At 37.5% G+C, this 20,435-nt stretch overlaps 2 protein-coding genes and 6 non-coding genes across 11 annotated transcripts; 2 read left to right on the top strand and 6 right to left on the bottom strand.

The window, feature by feature from the left end:
• Positions 1-933: 933 nt before the first annotated feature.
• Y65A5A.2 lies at positions 934-6,343 on the bottom strand (the record flags this gene model as incomplete). Of its 3 annotated transcripts, NM_001268960.3 has the most annotated exons (5): positions 934-1,860; positions 2,121-2,283; positions 3,304-3,674; positions 4,901-5,026; positions 6,183-6,343. In NM_001268960.3, the coding sequence occupies 5 exons, from the start codon at positions 6,341-6,343 to the stop codon at positions 1,680-1,682; spliced, it is 1,002 nt and encodes a 333-aa protein (NP_001255889.1). The 3 variants fall into 3 exon arrangements, with proteins under 3 accessions (NP_001255889.1, NP_001368492.1, NP_001255890.1); NM_001380550.1 differs by lacking the exons at positions 4,901-5,026; positions 6,183-6,343 and having other exon boundaries at positions 1,680-1,860; positions 3,304-3,523; NM_001268961.3 differs by lacking the exons at positions 3,304-3,674; positions 4,901-5,026; positions 6,183-6,343 and having other exon boundaries at positions 1,680-1,860; positions 2,121-2,278.
• Positions 6,344-17,395: 11,052 nt separating this feature from the next.
• Positions 17,396-17,467, bottom strand: Y65A5A.t4. The gene has a single exon. It is a non-coding gene; the product is annotated as a tRNA-His (tRNA).
• Positions 17,468-18,148: 681 nt separating this feature from the next.
• Y65A5A.26 lies at positions 18,149-18,238 on the top strand. Its single transcript, NR_066419.1, has one exon. It is a non-coding gene; the product is annotated as an Unclassified non-coding RNA Y65A5A.26 (non-coding RNA).
• Positions 18,161-18,233, bottom strand: Y65A5A.t3. The gene has a single exon. It is a non-coding gene; the product is annotated as a tRNA-Val (tRNA).
• Positions 18,239-18,536: 298 nt separating the features above from the next.
• On the top strand, positions 18,537-19,524 carry Y65A5A.1 (BHLH domain-containing protein; the record flags this gene model as incomplete). 2 transcript variants are annotated; one of them, NM_070551.6, is made up of 3 exons in its annotated part: positions 18,537-18,644; positions 18,818-19,006; positions 19,296-19,524. In NM_070551.6, 3 exons carry the CDS (start codon positions 18,566-18,568, stop codon positions 19,397-19,399), a joined length of 372 nt encoding a protein of 123 aa, NP_502952.1. The 2 variants fall into 2 exon arrangements, with proteins under 2 accessions (NP_502952.1, NP_001294110.1); NM_001307181.3 differs by lacking the exon at positions 18,537-18,644 and having other exon boundaries at positions 18,886-19,006; positions 19,296-19,399.
• Y65A5A.t2 lies at positions 19,108-19,179 on the bottom strand. Its single transcript has one exon. It is a non-coding gene; the product is annotated as a tRNA-Ala (tRNA).
• A 31-nt stretch (positions 19,525-19,555) lies between the features above and the next one.
• Positions 19,556-19,682, bottom strand: Y65A5A.25. Its single transcript, NR_066418.1, has one exon. It is a non-coding gene; the product is annotated as an Unclassified non-coding RNA Y65A5A.25 (non-coding RNA).
• Positions 19,683-19,907: 225 nt separating this feature from the next.
• Positions 19,908-19,979, bottom strand: Y65A5A.t1. Its single transcript has one exon. It is a non-coding gene; the product is annotated as a tRNA-Ala (tRNA).
• Between the last annotated feature and the right edge of the window lie 456 nt (positions 19,980-20,435).

The raw sequence follows: 20,435 nt of genomic DNA, 5'->3' as shown, positions 1-20,435 counted from the left end.
GACACGTGGCCGAGAAAAATGAAAACTCGGCCATTTTGGCTCTGCCATATCTGGGGTAGATTTACGGTGCGTTGCGTGTCGCGTCGGCCCGGCCCGGAATTAGTTGTAAAACTACAAAAGTAAAGGCATTTGTCCGTGTGGAGTACACAACACTTTCCCACACGTTGTCCGGCAGGCGATTGTCAATGGAGCGCGAAAAATTCAATGAGGAAGGCGAGAGAACCCCGTCTAAAATTGACCCGACATATTATCGCAAAAAATACGAACGCACAAATTTCATAAAAAATCGAGTAATTTAGTTTTTCGATTTTTTTGGAAAAAGAACGAAAAAAAAATCAATTTTTCAATAATTTTCCGTCCTTTCTCCATTTTTTAAAAATAATTTTTGGATTTTTTTTCATTGAAAAATTGAAAAATTAAAGAAAATTTGGCTTTTCAGAATGCCTAAAAACCTAGGAAGGCCAAAAAACATAAAAATTTCGAATTTTTTACAAAAAAAATATGAAAATTGTTGAATTGTTGAGAATATTTTCAGAAAAATATCAATTTTTAAAAGTTTTCTGAGAGAAAATCCTCTCGAAATCACAATATCCGACAACTTTGCACAAAATCAGCGTCGCGCACAGAAAAAGAGGCGGAGCTTAATCGACCGTGCGGCAGAATTCCGTATTATTATGCTCCGCCCATTTTTCTGTGCGCAACGCCGCTTTTGGGCAAAATTAGCGGGTATTTTCAAAATTTCAGTGCTTTCGAGCGGATTTTTCACTTTTTTAAATAAAAAAATCAAATTTTTCAGAAAAAAATCAAAATTTTCACAAAAAATTCAATTTTTCAATAAAAAAATCAAATTTTCCACAAAAAAAGCTTTAAAAAAATAACAGAAAGGACACTGAAACCAAAGGAAAAATTCTAGAAAAATGGAAAAATTAAATAAAAATCAAGAAATTCATTTGAATTCTCTGAAAAAGAGACGAATTGGCCTCGTGGCCGCCGAATTTTTGAATTTTTCATCGGCCACGGCCACGTAAAACATATAAGACGTGCAATTTCAACAACAAAAAAAACGGAACAATCTGGGAGGATTTAACTGGGGGGAAAATTGAAAAATCGGAAAAATCGGGACCCGCAAATGAATTTTAAAGCATAAAACAGAGTATTTTTTGGGTCTCGAAGGGAAAATAACAACCGAGGAGGGGGCGTTAATTATATTTTACAGAGAAAAAACAACGGGAACAATAGGGCAATAATCGACTCGAAAACATTTAAAAATTAACAGAAATTGAAAATTTTTTGGGAAAAATTGAAAATTTTTTCAGCGAAAATTCAAAATTTTAAACAAAAAATCGAATTTTCAGAAACTTCGAATTTTTTTGTTGAAAAATTTGAAATTTCGAAAAATTGGGATTTTTAGGCGAAAAATTCAAAAATTTTAGAGAAATTCAAAATTTTGCAGCAAAAAATTCAACTTTTTGATAAAAATTCAAATTTTTCAGGAAAATGTAATTTTTTTAGCAGAAAAATTCAAATTTTCAGGAAAAATTCAAATATTTATTAAAAAATTCAAATTTTCACTAAAAATCTCAAATTTTCACTAAAAATCTCAAATTTTCACTAAAAATCTCAAATTTTCAATAAAAATCTCAAATTTTCACTAAAAATCTCAAATTTTCAGCAATTTTCTAGGCAGTTTCCGAAGAACAATCCACAGTAATATCCGAAGTAATCAATTGCATTGTGACCTCCTGTTGATTCAATAAAATCGTTGGTTTTGTGTAGAAATGAGAACAATTTGAAGTGTTATACAGATCGGCGGTCACTGATTTTGGAATGTGGTGGCGGGGCACGGAGCGGTGGTGGTGGCTGAAATTTTTGAATTTTTTAGAGAAATTTTTTTTTTTTAAATCCAGTTTTTCAAGTATTTAACGGAAAATTTGAATTTTTTAAAGAAAATTTTTAAAAAATCCCAAAAAAACAGGTTTTTTTAAGGGAAAAACCGAAAAAATTCGGCGAAAATCCGGGTTTTCGATAGAAAAATTCGGGGAAAATCGATTTTTCAGGCAATTTTCTCCAAAAATCGTCAAATTTCAGAGTTTTCCAGCCGATTTCCATCTCGTCCATACCGTCTCGACTTGACACATTCGGCGATTACGAGGCAAATCAGGAAGAGGAGCATCGCAAAGAGCACAGAAATCACCAAAACCGAGAAATTCGGATATTCGTCGACGAATCGGCTCGCCGTCTGCATCCATCGGCTCCAGTGGGTCAGTGGTGTCGGCATTGTGGCTGAAAATTTATTAAATTAGAGGAAATTCGGTGAAAAATCGATTTTTTTCCGGAAAATTTGGTTTAAAACGCTCTAAATATCTTTAAAATTCGAATTTTCTGGAATTTTTGGCGCCGAAAATTTGATAAAAATAGTTTGAAAACACGCTAAATAAGCTTAGAATTCGAAATTATACGCAAAAAAATCACGAAAAATTACTAATTTTACGATTTTTGGCTTTAAAATGCTCAAAAAACTTTAAAATACAAAATTCTGATTCAAATAACCGCGCAAGAGTTTCCTAGGCCACTCGGCCGTGTACTCCTCTCGGACAAACGAGAAAAATAATTTTTTTCGACGATTTTAGTGAAATAATGTTTTTATGTGATTTTTTGCCAATAAAAGCGATTTTACATTAAAAATCAAGATGTTTTGCCCGAAAAAATGAATTTTCCGCTGAAAAATTAAATTTTCAGCTTTTTTTTCAGCCCATACAATTCTGATTCGTTTCCACAAGAATTTCGGTGTCCTTAAAATTTTTCTGGCAAATTCAGAGCATTTTGAAGTGTCTTAAAACTATTTTCCCCGAAAAAATACATAAAATCGTCGAAAATATAGCCCGAAAAATCAAATTTCTACTGAAAAAGTTGCCTAAAATCGATAGAAATAGTAACCGCTCCAAATAAGCAAATTAGAATTCTAAATTATATGTAAAAATCACGAAAAACGGCTTAATTTCACGTTATCTAGCTAAAAAATGAGAGCAACGACGACAAATTCCGATTCAAATAACCGCGCAAGAGTTTTCTAGGCCACGCTGCCGTGTACTCCTCTCGGACAATGGGATAAAAATTTTTAGGGCAATTTTAGGGGAAATGTCGATTTTTACGAATTTCGGGCATTTTGTGTGGATTTTCATGTGATTTTTCGTTAAAAATCACGATTTTTTGCCCGAAAAAGTGAATTTTCAGGCAAAAAAACTAATTTTCAGTGATTTTTCCGCCGAAAAAACGATTTTCAGTGATTTTTCCAGCCCATACAATTCTGATTCGTTTCCACAGGAATTTCCACATTCTTAATATCATCAATATCAGTCGGCAGGACATATCCATCATGATTAACCGCCGGCAAAACCGTTGTCGACGCGAGAAAATACGGATTTTCAGCTTTTTCGCCACTTTTTGAAGCTTCTCTGGGCCTAAAATCGGCGGAAATCGTCGAATTTCCAGAAATTTCATCATCGTCATAATCCATAAACATTGGGGAATTCGAATCTTCGGACACTGAATCCACACTGATCACTGGCAAAAGCTCAGTTGGCTCGGTGATTGGCTCGTGGGGAGCCAGAATTATCTTTGGAGCATCTCCAGCTGGCACATTTGTTTCGATTTTGTTCTCGCCGTCGGGATTACTGGAAAAATTGGGTTTTTAAGCTATTTTATAGGCTTTTTAGGCCAAAAATCGAATGAATTTTGCTCAAAAAGTCAATTTTTTCATCGAAAAGTGGTATATTTTTGTGAAAATCGGAAGAAATTAGAGGATTTTCTCTGAAAATTTACAAAATTTTGAGGAAAAATGATGATTTTTGTCATTTCAGAGGGACAATTTGAGATTTTCAGCTATTTTTTAGGCTTTTTAGGCCAGAAAACCATTGAATTTCCTGAGAAATCAATTTATTTTCAGAATTTTACACAAAATTTCAGAAATTTCGATGGAAAATTGATTTTCTGGGGGATTTTTCAGGCTTTTTCAATCAATAATCATGAAAAATCGGATTTTTTGCGAGTTTTAGAAGCTTTTTCCTGTTGATTTTCGCATTTTTTGGCATAAAACACGGAAATTCTAGCCAAAACATCGAAAATTGATCGAAATTCCAAAAAGTTCGACGAAAAATGATGATTTTAAGCTATTTTATAGGCTTTTTAGGCCAAAAAACCATTGAATTTTGCCCAAAATATCAATTTTTCATCGAAAAGTGGTATATTTTTGTGAAAATCGAAAGAAATTAGAGGATTTTCTCTGAAAATTTACAAATTTTCGAGGAAAAATGATGATTTCTGTCATTTTAGAGGGAAAAATTTGAGATTTTCAGCTATTTTTTAGGTTTTTCAGCTCAAAAATCTATTGAATTTCCTGAAAAATCAATTTATTTTCAGAATTTTACACAAAATTTCGACTTTTTCAATCAAATTTCACGGAAAATTGATTTTTTTTGCGTTTTTTAGAAGCTTTTTCTGTTTATTTTAGCATTTTTTGACATAAAATACGGAAATTCGCAAATTTCTAGCCGAAATCTTCGTTCCGAGACCTTTAAACCTGAAAAATTACTCAAAATTTCCGACGAAATTTCGACGAAAAATGATGATTTTTGGTTAAAATCAGCGAAAACTTCCTCAAAAACCAATTTTTCTGCAGGAAAATTAAATTTTCAACGGGAAATCCCCATTAAAACCATGAGAAACTACTAGAAAAAACCAAATTTCGAGCGGAAAAATCCAGTAAAAAGCACGAAATTGATGATGCAAAATCGATGAAATTCCCGATTAAAATCTCGAAAAACTCCTCGAAAATCAGCGATTTTCAACGATAAAATGCCAATAAAAACCGAAAAATATCCGATTTTTCTTCAATTTTCACCTTTCCGAGTCATTGATCGTCTCGAAATTTGTCAAACGTTCTCCATTATTGAGCTCCTCTGAACTGCTGCTCCGTGGCACGAGCTCTTCGTCCGGCACTTCCACAATGATATTATTCGTCAGTTGACTGAAAGATTTCCAGTCAATTTGAAAAAAAAAATCGGGGTTTTTCGAGTGAAAATCCGAATTTTTTCGCTAAAAAAATCGATTTCCACGTGAAATTTTCAGTTTTCCATATAAAATCGAAGGAAAATTGTGCAGATTTAAGGCTGAAAATCGGCCAAAAAGCTGGAAAATTGAGTGAAATCCGACAAAAATTCAAAAAAATGACGAGAAAATTGCGCCGAAAATTCAATTTTCGAGTAGTTTCAGGCCAAAATAATGATAAGATTGTTTAATTTGGGTAAAAACCGGGAAAATCCACGAATTTCGCCCGAAAATCTCATTTCTCATGCTTTTTCGATACCAGAATTGAAAATTCCAGCGATTTTTGATTTTTAGCACAAAAATTCAAATTTCCGACAGTTTTACCGATTTTCAGCCTTAAAAAAGCTGAAAATCACCTATATTTATTGAAAAATTCGCAATTTTCCTTCGATTTTACCTTGAAAACTGGAAAAATCATTAATTATTCGTGAAAATCGATGTTAAAAACTGAAAAATCGTGGAAAATTTGATTTTTTTAGCGCAAAAAATCAATTTTCCACGATTTTTCAGTTTTTACCTGGATTTTCGCGAAAAATCAATGAAAATTGATAATTTCCAAGTGGAATTTCAGATTTCCAGGTGAAATCGAAGGAAAATTGCAGATTTTCCAATAAATCTAGGTGATTTTCAGCTTTTTTAAGGCTGAAAATCGGTAAAAGTGTTGGAAATTCGTATTTTTTTCGCTAAAAAATTGCTGAAAAACGAGATTTTCGGCCGAATTTGTCAAGAAAATGCCCAAAAAAATGAATTTTAGGGGGGAATTTGTTGAAAAATGTGCAAATTTTCCATCAATTTCAACGATTTTTATCGGTTTCCCTGTAGATTTTCAGCCTTTTTCGCCGATTTTCTTTCGATTTCATCTGGAAAGCTGAAAATCTTACGCGAAAATCGATTTTTCAGCGTAAAAATCGAAATTTCCGCCAGTTTCACCGGATTTTCAGCCTTAAAAAAGCTGAAAATCGGTTATATGTTTGAAAAATGTGCAATTTTCCATCAATTTCAACGATTTTTATCGATTTTCACTCGATTTTTCAGCTTTTCCACCGACTTTCAGCCTAAAAAACGCCGAAAATCACCTAGAATTCAGTGAAATGCTCGACGGAACTGTGAACATTTGAATTGTCGATGATGATGATGATGGCGGTGTAGTTATTGTAGTTGATGACGTCACATTTTCGGCGGCGGCTTTTGTGATAGTAATTGTCAGTATGGTTACAAGTAGGAGACGGAGGGACATCTGATGAGAAAAAAAAAATTTTTTTAGGCGAAAAATTGAAGAAAAACGGATAAAATTGCGAAAAAACGAAAAAATTAGCTACCGTACTCTTTAAAGGCGCACGGATGTATTCAGATAGACGGGTCTCGGCACGAAAAACGGTTTTTAGCGTTAAATTTACGGAAAAAAGCTAAATTTTCAGATTTTCCTATGAATTTTAAGCTGAAAAACTGGTAAAACTGTTAAAAATCCAGCAAATTCTGGCAATTCAGCTCAAAAAAATTGAAAAATGACCCAAATTACCAGAATTTGTTGGATTTTTGAGCGTTTTACCAGTTTTTTAGCTGCTAAAAATTTACGGAAAAACTGAAAATTTAGCTTTTTTCGGATTTTTTCAGCAATTTTTAATGAAATTTTCCATTTTTCTCCATACGAGTCATTGAAAATCACGAGGAAACCCCGAGACTTCTGAATTAAAAAAAAGTTTTTTAACAGAAAATTGAGAAATTTCGTAAAACTTCTCAATTTTCTGTTTAAAAAAGTTTTTAATTCACAAATCTCGTGGTTTCCTCGTGATTTTCCATGACTCGTATGGAAAAAATCGGAAAATTCCATAAAAATCGCTGAAAAATGTGTTTTGCGGATTTTTTTGAAATTTTCGATAGAACTACAGTCTACTACTCTGCAAACTTCAAAAATGTCAACTTTTCAGTCTCCAAATACGGGAAAAAGTGAAAAAATAGTGGTAGATCAATGTTTGTTCATGAGTGCGGTGCCGCCCGAAATGAGAACTCGTTAGATTTTTCGATTTCCGAAATTGTCCCGAAAATTCGATGTTCAACGGAAGTTAGATACTTTCTGCAGGTGCTTCTGTAGGCACGATAATGTCTAGCCGGGTGCCTATAGGACACCTAGGCAGGTGGCTAGGTCACTTTTCACGGCTAAGAGTCACCTTGAAGGCGAGTAATGCCTGCCTTGTAGGCACGCAAGCTGCCATGGATGCCTACCCCAACCGACTTGAGCTCAAATTCAAGAAATCGTGAATAATTTGTGCGTCCGTGTAGGTACGATAATACCTAGCCGTCTGCTCACAGGCAAGGCATATATACCTAGGTCATGCCTAGGCCTAAGAGGCACGCCTGCCTTGTAGGCACCTAGGGATGCCTGCTTCCAACTGACGACTTATGGCAAAATCAACCAAATTTAGCCAAAACTCCGGGAATCGTCGATAACTAGGACTTTCGTATAGGTACGAGAATGCCTTACCACCTGCCTACAGGGGCAAGGCATAGATGCCTAGGCCATGCATAGGCTATACCTAAGAGGTCCATCTGCCTTGTAGGCACGTAGGCTTCCATGAATGCCTACTCCAACTCCCCCCCCCCCCCCCCCCCCTCCGTTTAGCTCTTATATTTGAACCCACAATTATAACACCTGAGCAAGGTTCTTCCGAACGCCGAAAGAAAAGATAATCCCGCTATACAAATTACAGTGTTTCTCCTTTTCCATAGGATCTCACCTGCCTGTTTGTTGATCCAATAAAAATTGCGTAATGACCTATTGCCCCCCGCCCAGCCATCGCCATCAAAAGCCCATACCGACAGAGGGTCATCTCACATAGATTAGCCGGTCAGTAATGTCAACTACCATCCCGTGTGTCATACTATCAAATATCAACTTGTTTGGTCGCGCGCGCGTCGGTAGATCATATTCCCCCCCCCCCTTCCCCCAAATTCTGTTGAATCAAAAGGAATGCACCAGATGGCTCTTTTTCTATTGTTGACACACTGTTCATTTCCTGAGCAAAAGCCGTCGCCGCCCACGCACAGGTGTCACAGAGAGGTGACAAAGAGCAAATTGGTGGTGTGGCTCTTTTTTGAAGAGGATGATGTTGACCCCCGAAAAACGATTACTGCTGAACAACGAGAAAGTTTGCACTGCAGGAGGTCCGATAATTGAGGTGTGTGTCGGCTTGTACTGTAAGCTGAGAGCACAAAGGAAGAGAGAGCTATGTGATGACGTCAGCAGAGGACTAATTAGGTCAACGATGTAACCGGAGAAAAGGAATAGAATTTTCAATTTTGATATATTGCCGATTTGCCGGAAATTTTTAATTTTGGCATATTGCCGATTTGCCGGAAATTTTCAACTTTGGCATATTGCCGATTTGCCGGAAATTTTCAACTTTGGCATATTGCCGATTTGCCGGAAAGTTTCAATTTTGACATATTGCCGATTTGCCGGAAATGTTTAATTTTGGCATATTGCCGATTTGCTGGAAATTTTCAATTCGGCCATTTTGCCGATTTGCCGGAAAATTTCAATTCGGACATTTTGCCGATTTGCCGGAAAATTTGCCCTATGAGGTTGTCGGATTTCAAACATTTTCGAGCAAAAAAGCTAAAAATTGGGAGGATTTTCCAGACTTTTCATCAAAAATGGCGTAATTTTGCTCCTAAAATCAAAAAAAAAAACCAAGAAAATTATTATTTCGGCGGTTCTAAAAAATCACCTATTGCATCATGTTGATCCAATTTGAAAATTAGTGTGAAAATATAGAAAATCACTCGATTCATTTGAAAATCACATTAATTTTAGCTGGAAAATTCGAAAAAGTGCTCAAAATGACCTGAAAGTCGAGCTTTGAGTACTTTTTCGAAGATTTCAGCTGAAATCAATGTGATTTTCAAACAAAAAAAGTGAGTTTCTATATTTTGACACTAATTTCCAAAGTGGAACAACATGGTGCAATAGCTCATTTTGTAGAACCGCCGAAATAATAATTTTCTTGGTTTTTTTTTTAATTTTAAAAGCAAAATAACTACATTTTTGATGGAATGTCTGGAAAATCCTCCCAATTTCAAGCCTTTTTTGCTCGAAAATGTTTGAAATCCGACAACCCTATAAGGCAAATTTTTCGGCAAATCGACAATATGCCAAAATTGAAATTTCCGGCAAATCAGCAATATGCCAAAGTTGAAAATTTCCGGAAAATCGGCAATATGCCAAAATTGAAAATTTTCGGCAAATCGGCAACATGCCAAAATTGAAGTTTCCGGCAAATCAGCAATATGCCAAAATTGAAAATTTCCAGCAATCCGGCAATATGCCAAAATTGAAATTTTCCGGCAAATCGGCAATATGCCAAAGTTGAAAATTTCCGGAAAATCAGCAATATGCCAAAATTGAAATTTTCCGGCAAATGGGCAATATGCCAAAATTGAATTTTCCGGCAAATCGGAAATATGCCAAAATTGAAATTTTCCGGTAAATCGGCAATATGCCAAAATTGAATTTTCCGGCAAATCGGCAATATGCCAAAATTGAAAACTTCCGGCAGATCAGCAATATGCCAAAGTTGAAATTTTCCGGCAAATCGGCAATATGCCAAAATTGAAATTTTCCGGCAAACCGGCAATATACCAAAGTTGAAATTTTCCGGCAAATCGGCAATATGCCAAAATTGAAATTTTCCGGCAAACCGGCAATATACCAAAGTTGAAATTTTCCGGCAAACCGGCAATATACCAAAGTTGAAATTTTCCGGCAAATCGGCAATATGCCAAAATTGAAAATTTTCCAGCAATCCGGCAATATGCCAAAATTGAAAATATCTGGCAAACCGGCAATATACCAAAGTTGAAATTTTCCGGCAAATCAGCAATATGCCAAAATTGAAAATTCCCATTTTTTGGCTATTTTAGCTCAAAAAAATCTCATTTTCTAACCATCCCTTGCATTTCCCAATATTCTCAATTCTTGCAAGCAAAAAAGTCCCTTTCTTTGTTTATATTGAGTGGTTATCAACATAGTTGTCGGTGTACTTGACAAATTAATTGACCTCCTCCTGTACCCCCTCGTATAAGTGGTGGCATCCCTCTCTCAAGAGCTCGTTTTTTGTTGATGCACCGTATCTCTAGCGGCATATCTCCGCTCCATCAACTTCCTGTCATGTTCCCATTGGGGGAGATTGTATTAAATGTCCATTACCACCTTAGCACAGCCGGAAGAAGGACCTTGTGAGCGCGCGCGCGCACACCGATTATTAATCCTTTCAGGCGGCCCGCAGAAAAGTTCCCATACAGACGTCAAACGATGCAAATCTGTGGCGGATGTATGTGAAGTGACCCAAATCGGAGTTCAAATCGCTAGAGTACCTGGGAACCTTGGAAATTCTCCCTTTAAACGAGGACTAACGGCTCGGACAATTTTGAACGTATAGACCTAAAAAGAGCTCAAATGAACGAATTTCGTAATGAAACTGCTCAAAAATTTTTCAAATAATTTATATGGCGGTTCAAAATTTTGAAAAAATTACACTGATTTTAGCTAAAATCACGATTTTTTTCCCATTTTTCCGTGTCACATCTGTCCGAAGTTAGCTTTTTTGGAATTATCGTTTTTTATTACATTTATTGGTAGTTTATCTCATTTAATTTCGTCGATTTAAGTACATTTAAAGCCGATAGGTAACCAAAAATCATCGAAAATGGTTACCTATCGGCTTTAAATGAATGTACCTTAATCGACGAAATTAAATGAGATAAACTACCAATATATGTAATAAAAAACAATAATTCCAAAAAAGCTAACTTCGGACAGATGTGACACGGAAAAATGTGAAAAAATCGTGTTTTTAGCTAAAATCTGTGTAATTTTTTCAAAATTTTGAACCGCCATATAAAATATTTGAAAAATTTTTGAGCAGTTTCATTACGAGATTCGTTCATTTGAGCTCATTTTAGGTCTATACGTTCAAAATTGTCCGAACCGTTAGTCCTCCTTTAACCAGGCAGGCGTTTTGACGCCTACACATGGAAGCCCTACGCGTAGGCAGCAATTACCGACTTCGGAAACCGAAATTCACGTCAATCTACAAATTTCAGTAAATTTTTGGCAATTCTGACACCAAAAATTCTCCAAACTCTGAGTGATGACGTCATAAATGTCAGAAAATTCGTAATTTTTTATTTTGTAAACCAAATTTCCGAAAATTCCCGTTCGTCCCTTTAACCTCCTCCGATTTTCTCGAATTTTCATCCAGAAAAATCGTATTTGCAAACAATAAGTGTCAATTTCTCAGTGAGAACAGGTGCAAATATGACAACTCCAGTGAAAAATCAAAGAGATCAATTCGTGTTCGCACCTATTGTACATCAATACAACACGTGGCAATGCGAAGAAGGCCATTTCGATTTGATCTACCAAAAATGTGGCAATGCGAAGAAGGCCATTTCGATTTGATCTACCAAAAATGCGGGAGAAGAGACTGATTGCTGACGTCACAATTTTTCAGGGAAAAAATTCCCGCATTTTTTGTAGATCAAACCGCAATGAGACTTTCTGACACCACGTGCTTAATTACAGAAACGCGTGGGAAACTATGCACCACACCTGACTCTTCGTTCAGGTGTTCAGTGTATTTAGGTAATTAATTCAATGCCGGAAGACACTATTCCCACGCTGATAGGTACTCTGTAATTATTGGAGACTGGCAGCTGTGTGCAACGTGTGAAAATTGGAGATTTTCAGAGTTATTGCCGGAATTGACAAACCACCAATACTGTAATAATCAGGCAAAAAATCTCCCAGACGGAATTTTTAGTGTGGGGAAATTGTTGAAATTGGCAATTTTTTTGCGGGATTTTCGATGACTTTGAATTTTTACAGCCAAAAATTAACCCGAAAAGTGAATTGAACCTTACGATTTCCAACTTCCAAATCGATTTCTTTGCCCAAAACCCAGAGTAGGAAAATTTCTGTGTTTTGGGCAAAGAAATCGATTTGGAAGTTGGAAATCGTAAGGTTCAATTCACTTTTCGGGTTAATTTTAGCCGTAAAAATTTAAGGTCATCGAAAATCCGGCAAAAATTGCCGATTTCAACAATTTCCCCACACTAAAAATTTCGTCTGTGAGATTTTTTGGATTACTACGGTATAGGTGGTTTGTCAATTCCGGCAACAACTCTGAATATCTCCAATTTTCACACGTTGCACACAGCTGCCAGTCTACAGTAATTTCAGTACCTATCAGCGTGGGAATTGTGTCTTCCGGCATTGAATTAATTGCCTACACTGAACACCTAGAAAGGGTCAGGTGGCGGCAATCGCCGTTCGGCAAATTGCCGGCTTGCCGATTTGCCGGAAATTTTCAATTTTGGCATATTGCCGATTGGCCAAAAACTTCAATTTTAGCATATTGCCGATTTTCCGAAAATTTTCAAATCCGGCAAATTGCCGATTTGCCGGAAATTTTCAATTTTGGCATATTGCTGATTTGCCGAAAAAACCCTGGCTCAGGCCTCATACAATGTCGGCCAATTTCAATATCCCCGCACTATAAATTCCGTCTGGTAGATCAGATAATTCCCGATTTTCGAGAATTTTTGCCGGTTTTTTCCGGCAAATTTTCTGCCCAAACCCCTTCCTTCCAACCCGGCGCACCCCAATAAACCCAAATTGCCCCATGGTTCAATGCGCGAAATTACGGTTCCCCCGGCCAAACTCATCATGTCTATAGACTCAATAGCCTTTCGGCACCCCTTTCTAAAAAAAAGTCGCCGTCGCCATTTGGGGGGTCATTCATCTCACTTCCCCGCTCATTTCCGACTGTATAATTACAGTAACCCCCTGCCTACCAAATGAGATGATGTTCCCCCGTACTTGTACTACATACTACGACGAGGACAACTTTTTCCCATTCCATCCCTCTACACACACCATTGAATATCAATCGTAAATCGAGATAGAGAGGACACCTGCTGCTATTGCCAGCCATCTCTCTGCGCCCTCCACCATTTTCATGCAGATTTTTGTATAAAAGACGACGACGACTTTCCCACGTATGGGAAAATGGAAGAAAAGTTGTTGCACACACACACACACCTGGCTAAATACAATGTGGTGGGAAAGCCTAAACTGTATGGGAACTTGACGACCCCCGTAGTGCACTTTTTTGAATAAACTGGAATAATTTGAAAATGTAGGCAAGTTGGATTGAATTGGAGCGTTCACGTGGTGCCAGGCTTTCCCATTTCGCTTTGATCTACGAAAAATGCGGTAGAAGAGACGCAGACATCTCAACTGATTTCGCATTGTTAAGAGTGTGCTGACGTCACAATTTTTCTGGGAAAAAATTCCCGCATTTTTTGTAGATCAAACCGCAATGAGACAGCCTGACACTACGTGCGTGGTGTCAGGATGTCCCATTACGGTTTGATCTACAAAAAATGCGGGAATTTTTTTCCGGAAAAACTTTGACGTCAGCACATTATTAACCATGCGAAATCAGTTGAGAACTCTGCGTCTATTCTCCCGCATTTTTTGTAGATCAAGCCGAAATGAGACCACGTGTATTTCTACAGCACCCCTCCCTTCTAGCTGACCAAAACGAAAACCAAGTAATTATCGAGAAACCCCCATTCGGCAGAAATTGATCTCCTGCTGATATTTGAGAACAAAACCAGACGATACAATAAAACATTGTAATGACTGCACGTGGTGTCAAACTGCCCCATTTTGGTATGATCTACAAAAAATGCGGGAATTTTTTTCCTGAAAAAATTGTGACGTCAGCAAGCTCTTAACCATACAAAATTTTTTGAGAAGTCTGCGTCTAAATTCCCGCAATTTTGGTAGATCACACCGAAATGCGGCACTTTGACACCAATTGTGACTGCTATTAGTGTGGGAAAAACCGCAGAAAAAACTGTATCCGCCGGGGTAATGGAGGTGAAAAAACTGAACGACCGACTTCAAAGCCACCAGCAATTCCGATTTCGACGATTAGCTTAATGGCTTCATGTATAACTTGAAATGCTTCCGTTTTGGGAGGATAGGCAAATTGATTTGTCGACAAATTCGGCAAATTGACATATTGTCGATTTGCCGGAAATTTTCAATTCTGACAGATTACCGATTTGCGGAAAATTTTCCATTTTTGCCGATTTGCCGAAAATTTTCAATTTTGGCATATTGCCGATTTGCAGGCAATTTTCAATTTTGACATATTGCCGATTTGTCGGAAATTTTCAATTTCGGCATATTGCCGATTTGCCGGAAATTTTCAATTCTGACAGATTACCGATTTGCGGAAAATTTTCCATTTTTGCAATTTGCCGATTGGCCGAAAATTTTCAATTTTGGCATATTGCCGATTTGCCAGAAATTTTCAATTTTGACATATTGCCGATTTGCCAGATATTTTCAGTTTTGGCATATTGCCGATTTGCCGGAAATTTTCAATTTTGGCATATTGCCGATTTGCCGGAACTTTACAATTTCGGCAATTTGCCGATTTGCCGGGAATTCCGTAGAAAAAAATCGGGGGTTTTTGGAGCTTTTTTTTTCAAATAAAAAATCGCTCAAAAAAACCCCTCCCAACCAACAGATACATACCGGAAGTACTGTAGAGAAGAAGGTCACCATTATTAAACCCAAACCTATTTGCATTCTCTCGTCACAGTACCTAATACTTATTGTGCCAACAATCTCTTCAACTTCCATCCATCCTCCCCCTCAAATCCATATTGCGTAACATAATGTATTTCTGCGCACAGGCAATTCACCTCCAGTAGTAGTAGTGATTTGCATATTATTACTATGCAAATCATTTCAATCACGTAATAATGTAGATCACCACCACACTCCCAGCAGGATATGGATATGGATGACATATTATTCGATTTGACAGCTACTCCAGCGGAGCCGTGCTGTGAAGAGCTGAGAAGAGCTGTGAGCACGCGTGCTCTTCGACTTGATTAATGAGGAGCAGCTCTGCATTTCTGAGCAATTTCTTCAAAATTGTGCTGTTTTTTATCGATTTTTCGACAAAAAATCAGGAAAAATGCGAATTTTAACGCAATTTTCGAGAAAAAATCTGCAAATTCCTGGAAATTCGTCCATTTTTGTCGTTTTTCCGGGAAAATCTCGTGGAAAACTGAAGAAACACGGGATTCCTTTTTTCGCGATTTATTTCGACTTGATTTGTGGAAAACTGCACGGATTCTCTCTTTTTTCAATGAATTTCTGAGAAAACGGAGGGGAAAGTCTCGAATTTGGCCGATTTGGAGGATTTTTCGACAAAAAATCTGGGTTTTACGCCATTTTACAGCATTCAAATCCATTTTTCACGGAAATCCTCGAAGAAAACAGGAAAAACGGAGAAAATCACGGAAAAAATACGATTCAGCCGCAGAAATCCGTAGAAAAGCTGAAAATTTGCGGATTTTAGCATTTTTACAGCGTTTTTACGCGTAAAATCGTTTTCCCAGGAAAAAATCAGGAAAATTGCGTATTTTTACGCAATTTTCTGGAAAACATCTGAGAATTCCTGGAAATTTGTCCATTTTTTTTAATTTGTGGAAAACTGCACGGTTTCTCTCATTTTTCAGTGAATTTCTGAGAAAATAGATGGAAAAGTCTCGAATTTGGCCAATTTTCCGTGAAAAAATCTGGATTTAGAGCGATTTTTCAGCTTATTGCCCGAATTTTACATCATTCAAATTCGTTTTTCACGGAAATTCTTGAAGAAAACAGGAAAAACGGAGAAAATCACGGAAAAATACGATTCAGCCGCAGAAATCCGTAGAAAAGCTGAAAATTTGCCGATTCCAACGAAAATCGGGAAAAATTGCGGATTTTTAGCATTTTTTAAGAGCGTTCTTAGCGAATTTATTCGTATTTTCCGCATTTTTCGTCGCAAAAATTCGTTTTTGCGGCGAAAATCTGACGAAAATCAACAATTGAGCCTAAAAACCATCGATTTTTCCGTCGGAATCCTTAAAAGAACGATTTTCGGCGAAAATATTGAAAAATCTTAAAATTTCCATCATTTTCCAGCTGAAAATGTCAATTTCTACACCTAAAATCTGGAAAAAACGCGAAAAATTGAGAAATTACGGATTTTTTCGATGAAAACTGCAAGAATTCCATAAAACTGACCAAAATTTCGATTTTTTTGCAAAAAACCGGGAAAATACCATTTTTTTGCTCCGATTTTTGAGCGAAAAAAGCTACAAAACGACAGAAAAATACTATTTTTCGAAAAAAATCTGCCGAAATTCGAGTTTTCCATGATTTTTCATACTTTTTCGACGAAAATTGTTGGAAAACGCTAGAGTTCATATACTCTGAAGCTCGGAAACCCCGTTTAAAAGCGAATTGCACTCGAAAAACTGTCAAAAATGAGAAAAATTCAATTTCAGTGGATTTTTGGCCGATTTCTATGGATTTTAGATGGGAATCATGACAAAATGGGTAAATTTAGCTTGTTAAACACGAAAATTCACATTAAAACAACGAAAAAACACTGAAAATCAAAGGAAACGCGCGGAAAACTGGAAAAATCGGAAAAAAATGTACGAAAAATTTCAAAATTCAACTTTCCCGCGCGGCGGTCTGCAAACACCGCCGCTGCATACCGTAGTCAGAAAATTTGTCTGAAATTAGGTTTTCCCCGATTTTCATCGTTTTTTCTCAATTTTCCCTGAAAACTATCAACTTTTTCGTGTTCCCCGAACAATTTCCAATCTATTGATACCCCATTCATCTTGCAAAAAGTGACCTTCTCTCCCAATCCATCAAACTTTTTGCTGCTTTGTCTTTGCGTCCCTGACTTTTCCTAATTAGGCGAGTAGAAGAAGAAGAATGGCTCGCAATTAGTATTGTGTCTGAATAAAACACGTGTTCAAACGCATTCAACCAGAAGTAGTGAGTGTTTCTTACGCAACCGGAAGACATGCTCCATTAACACCGAACAAATGTCATCAGTGTGTCGTCTTCAATTCGTTCCGTATGTCACCAGGCGTGTACGGTATTCGAATACCTGTAGATCACTAAAAATGAGGTGTGAACTGGCAAACATGTCTATATAAAAGGAGTCACCGCCTATTATACCATTATACAAATACTTCCTCCCGTGTAAGTGATCTGCCGTCAAAAAAGAGTGTTGAAGAGCCCTTCCCACCACATGTCATCTACGAACAGTTGTCAGCAACAGCCTCTGACATGTGTTTGGCCCAGAACGGGGCCAGAAGTTCCAAGTACTTAATTTCAAATTTCACAAAAAGGAGTTGCCTGCGGCTGGAATCGAACCAGCGTCGCCACGGCCACAACGTGGAGTACTAACCACTATACTACGCAGGCCGAGAGACAGTAACTCAGAATGTCTTTATGAAGGTGCTGATTGTAAGAAGCGTAGGAAACGAGATAAGAGGAACATGTGACCCTTTCAAAGCTTTTCCTTCGTGGCCGTGGAAAACTCGGCCACCTCTGATTGAGCTTCAATCAAGTTTTATTAATCCCACCCTTCCACCTTTCTCCACCATTCCCTTCTCTCCCAATATTTGACCTTTTCTCTTAACTGCCAAACCCCAAAGCCGTCGAGAGATTATCTTTATTGGCTCTTATCTCAATCTCCGTATTCCCTTTTGCTGTCCAGTACTCTCCACTGATTCCCTAATTACTAGGTGTCATCATCACAAGCCACCCCTGTATAAATCATTGCTTTCTCAAGTTTACCACTACTAGGTAGGGGGGCCATTTAGTTACTCAAGATGATCTACAGTATCCCCCCCCCCCCCCACAGGTGGATCTTGGGAAGGTCTAATGACTGGTGAAGAACAACCTTGATTGAATGGAATTGTTGCGAAGAATATGTTAATTTGTACTATTTAAACCCCCCCCCCCCCCTAATTCCCATTTCAAGGTAGTTAAGTACTCAAGACTGAAGAGGCTACATCCATTTTATGTGAATCTACAAAAAAAAATTTTAAAATGGAGATATTAGCATCTTTGAAACCACCTTTAAAACCTTTAAAAAAGTATAAAAAAGAAGACTGATCTCGGGCGGGCTCGAACCACCGACCTTCTGTGTGTTAGACAGATGTGATAACCACTACACCACGAGACCGCTGAAAGTGTCACCTCGGTGAGGTGAAAATGAAATTAAGTTTTTTAGCGTCGTGTAGTGAGAAATTATTTGCCACCAATCTAAAAATTGAATTTTTTCCGCCATTCCCTTTAGTCTATAATTTAAGATTAGTTTCTAATATTTTCCCCCAAAAATCGCCTATAAGGAAAGGTAACCTATCCACGACCAGTTGACCATCCTCCTTCTTAAGCTCCACCCCCAATTTGCCGGCTGGTCTCCAGCCACACCCCTGCCCCGCCCGTGTCTCCCTGTTACCCCCATTCCATAACACGTTCTCGTATCACTAGTATTCTTCATTTCTAGTTACTATAATGGCTCCAACACCAAAATTCGGCCCAAAAAAGATTCAAAACGTCTCGGCGGTTTCATGCTCTGTTAAGAAATATCAAGGTTTGTAGCTTGTAGTTTAACTTTTTTTTCTAAATTTTTTTAGCTCTATCCATCATTTAAGTTTAATTTGAAACAGCTTATTCTAATAATTTTTATAAAATTTTTAAGTTCAAATTATTTTTTGAAAAAGTTTTTTCTTATAATTCCTATTAAGTTAAAGTATAAATTTTCAGCTTCCACCTCATCCCCCGTACCAATTTTAAACGTCCAGGAGCGAGTTGAGCTCCGCAAGCTCGAGCAAATGCTGCCAGTGAGCCCGAAGAATTGTGATCCAGCAGATGTTGTGCTCCGTGCGGCTTCTTATATCGATCAACTCGTGGCGACGGTTCAAGCTCGCGTGAAAAATGGAACACTTCCAATGGGTAAGCATTTTTTCTCTTAATATTGTTATTTCGAAATCAAAATTTAAAATATTCAATATTCAATATTGAATCCTAACTCCACCACTATATAAAAAACATCTTGGAGGTATGGGGAATTGAACCCCAGCCCTCTCCCATGCTAAGGGAGCGCTCTACCACTGAGCTATACCCCCGCATGAGGCAGCTAGTTCTGAGGGCTGATACAAGCGTTGTGTCTCTTTAAATTTTGCAAACGCGCTTTAGTGCTAAAATTTGGAATTTTTGAAATTAATATACATTTTCTTTCCAGGTGCTCTCTCCTCCCTTCCACCACAATACTCCAAACCAATAAAGTCTTCCCGGCGGACGGTCTCCAGCAAAAAATCCCGCAGATCCATGGAAAAGAAGCGATGAAAATTTTTTTTCTTTGAATTTATTTCCAACTTTTCAAAAATCACTGTGATCCTTCAATTCTTTAATTATAATGTGTTAAAAAAAATACGGGTATACTGTATAATAAATGTCTGTAGATCATATTTGCCCAACTTGTTAGTAAGAGTGTGAGAAGAGTGTTTGTGTATATGTATGCACAATCTCCCGCAGTGTTCTACTGTCACCAAGGAGCCCCACCATACTATTTGCACACAAAAAGTGCAATATATGTGTCAGGTGTCTCTGTGTTTGGAAATATACAAGACAGTTGGCTATAGAAAGAACAAGTGTTCGGGCGCCAAACTAATGGTCCGCGCAACTTTTTTTTTTCGTATTCTTCTTCCCTCCAGTAGTGGCATTAATCTTCGTCGTCCTTTCTTTCCTAGAGACGACCACAATTATTGGAACAGGTTTCCCCAGAACGCAACTTGTCAATCTCCCCATAACATAAAGCAAAATAGTTTGAAATTTGAACTATGTAAAAATATTCTGGAGGTATGGGGAATTGAACCCCAGCCCTCTCCCATGCTAAGGGAGCGCTCTACCACTGAGCTATACCCCCGCATGACGTGATGGGTTGTGGGTGCCGTTTTGAATCTAGTGGGTTACGTTGTTAATTAGTCCACTGTTGCATGTGCGCTCTAATGATAAATTTCTGTTTTAGCGCTATCCCTCAATTTGTTGCGATAAAATTCAAATCTCCCCCGACAAAAACTTTCCCCTGAAACTCTAAAACTTTTACGAGTACCCCACACCACCACCTGTTTAAAATCCCCCTCTCAAGGCCAACTCCGATTTGCACTTGAGATAAACGAAGGCAGTTGCAAAATAAGCACAATGGGGACCCCTCTAATTTATTGACTAACTTGATTTTATCTCTAATTACCACTGTTTTCTATGAGTGAGACAAAGGAAGTTAGGGTGGATGGGTGGACTGTGAATGGATCAGGTGACAAGAGAGCATATCGCTTACAATGTTTATCTTATCTTCATTCTCTTTCGATGACAGTTTATATTT

The sequence above is a fragment of the Caenorhabditis elegans genome, chromosome IV, assembly GCF_000002985.6.
Source record: "Caenorhabditis elegans chromosome IV".
NCBI classification, from domain to species: Eukaryota; Metazoa; Nematoda; class Chromadorea; order Rhabditida; family Rhabditidae; genus Caenorhabditis; species Caenorhabditis elegans.
The sequence above is the reverse complement of the archived record's forward strand: the minus strand, read 5'-3'. Positions and strand labels throughout refer to the sequence as shown.